This window comes from Larus michahellis, chromosome 3 (genome assembly GCF_964199755.1).
Source record: "Larus michahellis chromosome 3, bLarMic1.1, whole genome shotgun sequence".
Taxonomy (NCBI): Eukaryota; Metazoa; Chordata; class Aves; order Charadriiformes; family Laridae; genus Larus; species Larus michahellis.
The window spans coordinates 24,087,833-24,095,484 of record NC_133898.1 but is presented as its reverse complement, the minus strand read 5'-3'; the positions used below and the strand labels follow the sequence as shown (position 1 = coordinate 24,095,484).

At 40.9% G+C, this 7,652-nt stretch overlaps 1 protein-coding gene across 20 annotated transcripts in view; it reads right to left on the bottom strand.

Moving 5' to 3' along the window:
- EHBP1 (EH domain binding protein 1) overlaps positions 1 to 7,652 on the bottom strand; it is a 229,740-nt gene that overhangs the window by 30,976 nt on the left and 191,112 nt on the right. For all 20 annotated transcript variants that reach the window (XM_074579200.1, XM_074579202.1, XM_074579203.1 and 17 more), the window contains one exon: positions 6,297 to 6,420. In XM_074579200.1, coding sequence (XP_074435301.1) covers positions 6,297 to 6,420 — 124 coding nt within the window. The remainder of the gene's footprint in view (positions 1 to 6,296; positions 6,421 to 7,652) is intronic.

Below are 7,652 nucleotides of genomic sequence, written 5' to 3'. Positions count from 1 at the left end.
CGCCTCCGGGCAGGGTCAGCACAGACAGACCACAAGGTCTCAGCGGCTCGGTTCTCATCTTAGAGCAGCACCACAAACCCAAAATAACTTCAGTGTTGGCGTTAGAGTTGCACTAGGTAAAGCAGCAGCATGGAAATCACAGTCAAGGTGAATGATGGGCCAGTGGAGAACGGAAATGACTAAAAAAACCCCTTTACTGCTTAAGATTCACCCTGAAAACAGCAAATATAAGATAGCTGTCAATACACAGAGCTTATCTGCCCATGCAAGATTTTACGATACTGCGTCTAGCTAATGTGGCTAATGAGAGAAAACAAACTTGACAAAAATAAACCCATGAGGACAGTTTAAAACAATAGATTAAACCACCTGCATTATTTCCTGTGCAATTAAACTCTACAATTAGTATACAGTAGGAAAAATACCAAAATGGTGATAGTATCGCTTATCTGGTTCTCTAGTGAATCAAATTTACAGCCACCCCCGCCGCACACTGTAGGTTAACTCTTTGCACCGTGGGTACGTACAAGTCTGAAATATGAAATTAGTTGCTTTTGAAGGACACTGAGCTCCCTCTGGTGAAGGCATAACAAGTTTATTAAGTAAGCACCACCTCTGGAAGTATAATCCCCTCTGGCTTCTTCCACGGAGTTTATTGGTTCAGTTTTCCTAACCATGAGCATCATTAGGGCAATGCAGTAATTAAGAGTTGTTAGAAAGTGAATTCTCAAACTGCAGATTAGAAAATTAAACTATTTCCTGATTACATATTAATGGAGCACAACAATAGCAGTTGCCATAAGCTTGGAAGGCAACCAAGGGATAAATCTGTGTACTTAATTACCATAAACAATGGCTGCATAGAAATGAAGTTTTATGCACATTCCCTTCTGTAATATGTCTGATATCAGTACACACTTGACAATTCTTGTTCAATTATCTCTATTATTTAATGCGCTGTGAACGGCTCTGTGTAAATAAAATTAACCACCCCAATTACTTTGAATTCATCTAGGGACAACGTAATAAAAAATGTGAAGAATTCTGTATGCCTATTAATCTAAAACATTACAGAAGCTTTCACCAGATTTTCTTGTCTGTATTTATTTTGTCTACATTTATTTTAGTGCACTGCTAATTCAATTACATTTACCATCAGTGGTCAATCAGCAGCAGCAGAGGTTTTTTTTCATTTCATTAATCCTTATACAGTACCACAAACATGCTCATCCATCGGTAAGGTACAGGATCTCATATGGAAAATACAAATATGCTTCTACTTGAATTTGGGAGCTTGCAGTTAATCAGAAAAACAATTAAAAACACTTCATACCCTGTGGTCAGATAACACAATATCTGATAGCGGCATTTTTTTTTCCAAATAGTTGTTTTTGCAATTAGTGAAGAAATAGTGACCAAAAAAGAGCTAAATTTAGATTAGAGATTTGTAAACTGGGCTTCTTTGTTTTTTATTTTAATTGTGTTGTGTGATAATTCTGCATTTTAATTGGCACTTGGATATCAAGATGATAGACACCTTAACATACAATGAGAGGAGAATTTGCAATGGAGAAAGATGCTGTCAGAAGTAGAGACAAAACTGTTTTATCCCTAACAGGTTAGGCACAACATGGGTAAGTGCAATCCTGAAGAAAGCAGGATAATCCTACCCCTGCCATCGTTTAATGTCAAGCCATTATAATAGAGGAAGAAGGGAAATCAATGATATTAGATTATATGATTTTTATACTCAACCAGACAACTCGTTCCTCTTACTCCAACCTCTGTGCCGTGTTTTCTCTAAACACTTGCACCCATTGAATTTTTTGTGACAGTGTATTTCATACAGTCTGTGTTGCAAACCCCTTTCTGTATAGGGAACTCACACATATATCCAGAGAGGGACAGCAAACGCGCCGTCAGCTTATTCTGTGGAGTTCAAGGCACTGAAGCACTGATTCCCCTCACAGTTCTGCAATGTACCAGTAAACTACATTTCACTGGAACAAGGTGAGATTACATTTTCATTTTAAGTGCAAAGACCAAGGACTGAGGTTACGCCACCAGCAACATAAATTACAGGATATTAATAAAAGTGTGACTATTCAGATTCAAATGGAAATCAGCAAGCCGGGAATTTTAATAACTTTTATTTCTTCACACATCTTAGAAAAGTGTTTCTAGTCAAATCATGAGCAGCTGGCGCTGGAAATGCAAAGCTTCAGCCAGTTCCAAACTCTTTGCCTGGCTGACGAACTTTGAAAAATATCAGCTCCCCATTGGCCAAGGGCCAGAAACTTGGCTTCTCCAGCCAAAAAGGCTGTCTCGCGGGGCTGGAAAATGGCAATGCACGTGCAGATGAGGACCTGGGTTCTCTTTCTACAGCCCCATTTCCAGGAGGTGCCCTTTCCCTAATGCAGGGCAGAAGACACAAGGGCAGCAGTGGAAGGGATCCCTCCACAACACAGGTTGTGTCCTAGAGAGCATCACATGAGGTCTCCTCTCCCCCTGGTCCATGGCAGAAAGGGAGTGGGACACGGAGAACCTCCAAGATCCACTCCTCACAGTTACCCACAGCCACCGTCGCCCTAGTAAAGCTACAGTGGCATTTTCAAACTTTTATTTGCAACCTCAAGGGCCAGAAACTTTCACTAAAAAGTAAGCAGAGTGTCTAATGAAGTCAAACAGTGCCATAAGCTGGAGTCTAACCAAGAACATACATTGTCTATACTTACAGCAGCTTCCCTTTCGGTAAAAGCTATGAATTCCTCCACATTTACCAAACCCTACACGGTCCAGGGGTTAGTCACTGTATCTTTCTGGTCTTACCACTAGCCCGTAGTAAGGAAATTCACACCTGTTTTAATGCCTTGATACATGGGAGCAGGAGACAAAATCTCTTCCAGGGAAATGAATGTAGCCAGAACAGATATTCAAGCTGCAGCCTGAAACAGTCCCTCCTGGCTGAGCAACAAAAAGGACTCTCAAACGCAAAGGACGAAGCACTGCCAGGTGGCAAAGAGTCTCCCCACTGGAAAAAAACCACCCCCAATTTTGTGCTGGAGGAGGATGAGAAGGAAGAGAGAGAGCTTTCTTCCTCGTAAAAGTCTAATAAAGAACAGGGCCAAGCACACGGAGAAGGAAAGGATGGTCCAGCCCCTAACAGACACAATGGGGATGAGCAGACCATGCTCTGCCTTCTTCTTGAATTTAATTTCAAGGCAATGACTGAGTCATGATTTGAGTCTCCCAGTCATTTCATTTATCTTGTATGGTTTTGGCACACCTGGAAGCAAAGCTGGAAATCCCAACACAAAATGTGCTCCTACGCTGATGGGGACAATCATCCTGCAAACATTTGTTAGGACAATTGAGTGTAAGCCTTTCCCCATACAGTTGTACAAACACAGCACCCTGCTTCAGCTCTCGAGGAATAGGGTCAGCAGAGACTCCTACATGCCTGCGGCTCTCCAGTATTACAACCCCAAGTAGTACAAAATTAAGAAAGAGATGTGCTTCAAAGAGAATGCCAATTATGAAACCAATTCATTTGTGGTTCTTGTCCTTCACGTTGTGTTTTCAGGATCTTTCGTCTATGCTTGCCCATACGACTTCCTGGTTCCTAAAGCCTGCATTTTCAGAAAAACCAAATATCAAAAGACTTCTCAGCACACCTCTGAGAGCTGGCAGCATTTCACATTTCTCATCTTTCTGGTATGTACCAACACCTAGGGGAGTATTTGCAAAACCCCGAGATCATCATCAACAGCCCTTCAGGGCTTTTCTAGCTATCAGGCTGTGGTTCCTTTCTTCCTTCAAACTTGGCTTTACAGACCACTTGGTGGTCTGTGGCAAGCCGGCAGGTCATATGGTGTTGACTCATCTTTTTTGTCTCCAGATTTCTCTCTCAGAGAGTAAGACACTTGGGCGAAGCAGCCCAGGCCCTTACAGAAGAAGCTGGGACTAAGACAGAGGCACAAGCTGCTTATTAGTCTGTATCAGGAATTACTTCCTCTAGAGAGGTAGGGAAGAAAAACAAGTGCCAAGGCGCTCTCCGACAAAGAGCTGAGATACAGCAAACCCTCTGAAGCAACTGCAGCGGGTACCAGAGAGGGAGCGAGAAGGAGCAGGTGGGAGAAGAGCCTACAGGAAAGGGAGGCAGATGAGGAGCCAGTGGAAGGGGACTGCACATGGACCACAGAAACACAACAGTGTTTTAAAGCCATAGCAAAAAGAGATGGTCAGATTTTTTCCCACTACCATATCACATTAAGGACTGTTAAAAAAACCCCAAAACAACAACAAAAAACCCCTCCTAATACTACTTTTCCATGTAAGCAATTGCAGTTGCTGCCACAGGGATGTTGTCTGACGACAAATAGGATATTGATTGGCAGGGGGGTTGGTACAGGAGATAGGCTCTCTGTTAAGATGTGAACTGTAGTCAGAGAAGTTTGAGTATCCCAGCTTTCAAGGCTATGAAGTTAACTATAGGTAAGAAACTCCACTTTTCACATGTTTTCTCCTACATCACGGTTTGAAGCTGAGAACATAAATAGGGTCTTTATCAAGGACTTGTCAAATCATTTGTTTTAAGTTAAATCCTGAATGCTCAGGAAATAATCAAGAACATAAAAGTAACTTTTCTATTCTGGCTGCACCATTTGTCCCCTTATCCCAGGAAAAAGAAGTGGTGGGTATTCATTAGTATTCCTGTTACAACCCTTACAGCTGCGCTGCATAAGCCACACTAGCTGTGTGCTAGACTCCCCATTTTATGCAGGATACTTAAAAAGAAACACCATCTCATCGTGTGTACGACATGAAGAAGACAGCAACTTTTGTCCTACTTCAAAATACAAGATACTAAAAAACCTAAGAAATGTAAGAAACCTCTTTTAAAATGGAGTAAATGACATAAATCAAGTAATAACGTGGTTATTAGAGTTTTAGAAATCCCCAAGTGCTATGCTGATGACTCTTTATGTATCTAGAGGCAGTATTCAGAGTTCATATAAGACACGTGAAACATTGTACTGGCTCTTTCGTTCCGAACATACGTTGCACAAATATAACAAAGTACACAAGAAAAAGCAGGATAATATATGCACGTTTTCTCTAGCTAAGTAACTAAAGGTCACGTAATGCATTTGAAAAAGTACTTCAATAGACCGAAGTAAGTAAAAGTCCTAGTAAACAAGCATTCATCGAGGACAGAAATAGTTTCTCAGTTACATGGTTTTGTAAAACTATTTTAAAAAGTCAAACCACCTGAGCACATGAGAAAGTAAATACATTTAAAAAAACACCCTAATATTTGGACGCATGTAGCAATCTCACTTCAAAGTACTGAACTTTAACTAAAGTCTATTCATCTGTATTTCAAAACATAACACTGGATTCAAATCTACTTTAAGATCCATTATTTCAGTTAAAGACAGGCTTCAAGTTTGTAACATCAGATATATGAATAACTTACAAAGACAATTTATCCACAAAGTAATTTGGACCAACTTTTTTCCCCAAGGGACAGGAAGAACACCTTTTGGACCTACAATATTATTTATTTTTGAAATATCAAGGCATCACTTGTTTCCAACTGATGCGGTTAAACCTCTCCACCTCCAACGACCATCAGCACTTCATATCCATCTAACATCCATCGCGGAAGTCAAAACCATCATGCCTTCAATAAAAAATCGCCCATATACTTTAATCTTTTCAACTGCACCTATGACACCAAGTATTACAGACTTTTAAAACCCACTCTCCTGAAAATAAATAAATAAATAAATAAATAAATAAATAAAATAATTGTGTAGCATCAGTAACCAGATAGTATTCTCAAATTTCAGTGATCTAGGCAATGGAGCCTTCCCCCACGTACTGTGCTCTGTTTCATGCAGTACATGGCTTTAGCTGGCCAAATCTTTTTTTTTTCCCACTGAATCAGTAGAACAGTGAAGATCTTACTTTTTTTTTCTTTCTTTTTTTTTTTTTTTTTTTTTTTTAAGCAGTGGCATATCAATGAGGCACAGATGTGTATTCCAACTCTGCATGGATGAGCACACTGTTCAATAGTGCTGGCTCACACGGTATCAGGGCAAGTTATCACTTCCCATGAAGGCACTCTTATCACCAGGGCCCAGAGAGGTGGCTGCAAATCGCAGCCTTTTTATTTTCAAGGCAGTTTTGCTGAACATTCAGGCTTCAAAGATTCACACTTCCAAAACTCTATAAGAGTTTGTGAACGCTCAATTTGCCAAAACTGTTTACAGTGTAATTGGGCACCGTACCTGTGTCCATGAGATAGCGAAGGCGCTTCTCCACCAGCGCGGCACGGGTGTCAATTTGCTTTTGCTCATTCTCTAGTGCTGCCAATTCTCCTACAACATACTGACTGGTGTCTTTGAACCCTTTCTGTTAAAGAGAACAAACAAGAAGAAAAAACATCACTTGTAAGTTGCATTTTTCCTTTCCACAAACACTTAGTAAGGCACTTACCTAAACAACCAAATATCATGCTCGCTACCAAAAAGCTAACACTTACATTTCATAAACTTTACAATTTTGCCAAATGTCCTTATTTGTTTATTAAAACACCCTGGTTTTTCTTTAGGGAACATTCGATTTTGCAGTTTTTTACTACCTGCCTGGCTTTTTGAAATTCCTCTAATTTATTTCTAAGTACATAAAAGCTGCTGTAACAAAGCATAATGAAAAGAAACGTAATCCAAATAAAGCACTATTTAATGTGCCATTTCTACGCCGTTCAGGTCTTATTCAATTTTAAAATGCTAACTTTAGGGGCTAGAAGCATAAGAGTCTCTAATGACAATTAAAAAGCGGGCTTTTGAGATTTAAAACCAAACCTGAAACAAGCTCCCTGGCTTGTTCAGCTCCTCTGGATGAACTGGAATGCCGAGGCTCACCAGCCCGGGCTATCCTGCCTCTCTGGGCTTCTGTGACTGCAGGCAATCGCCCTGCTACATGGCAATCTGTAAAAATACCTCTAATTACTTGAACTGTGATTCTTATCCCGAGAAGTGGTGACACCGTCCTGCCTCTGTGCCGGCTCCCGCCCAGCCAGGAAGCGGCCCTGGGATGCCGGGTTGATAAATCGTATTGACCCTTACCAAGAAAGCTGGGGAAACACTTAACGAGTCGGGAGTTTGCCTCTTGTATCTTGTAACTTCTCAGCATTGCCCCGCGGATGACCACCCAAATCTCCAAATATTTCCACAGCAGTTTGGCTGTCTTGCTCGGAGCCCGGGAACAGTCATTTAGTACCTCCAGGCTATTCTCAACAACTTTCACCCAGTGTTTTGGCTGTGCTGAGTTATTACGGGCTGTATACAATGCTGAAATGTCATTCCTGAAGCATGTTTTTGCATAAGTTAGGAGAAAAATATTACTCCTTCCTAGCAACCTCATCCACTTCTTCCTCCTTCCTCCTACACCTGCCTTGGAGAATGGTTTAAACTGGGAGGGGGGGAAACCCTTGCAAAATGATTTCCTGTTTCATCTGCGCTCTGTAAAGGATGCAACTAAAATTGCCATCCCTTGGGAACAGAAAAATACAGAGTTTTTGTTATGAGGTTTATTTCTCTACTAGAGGCTAACTTGTTGCTGTGTAAGGGTCTCCAATACTT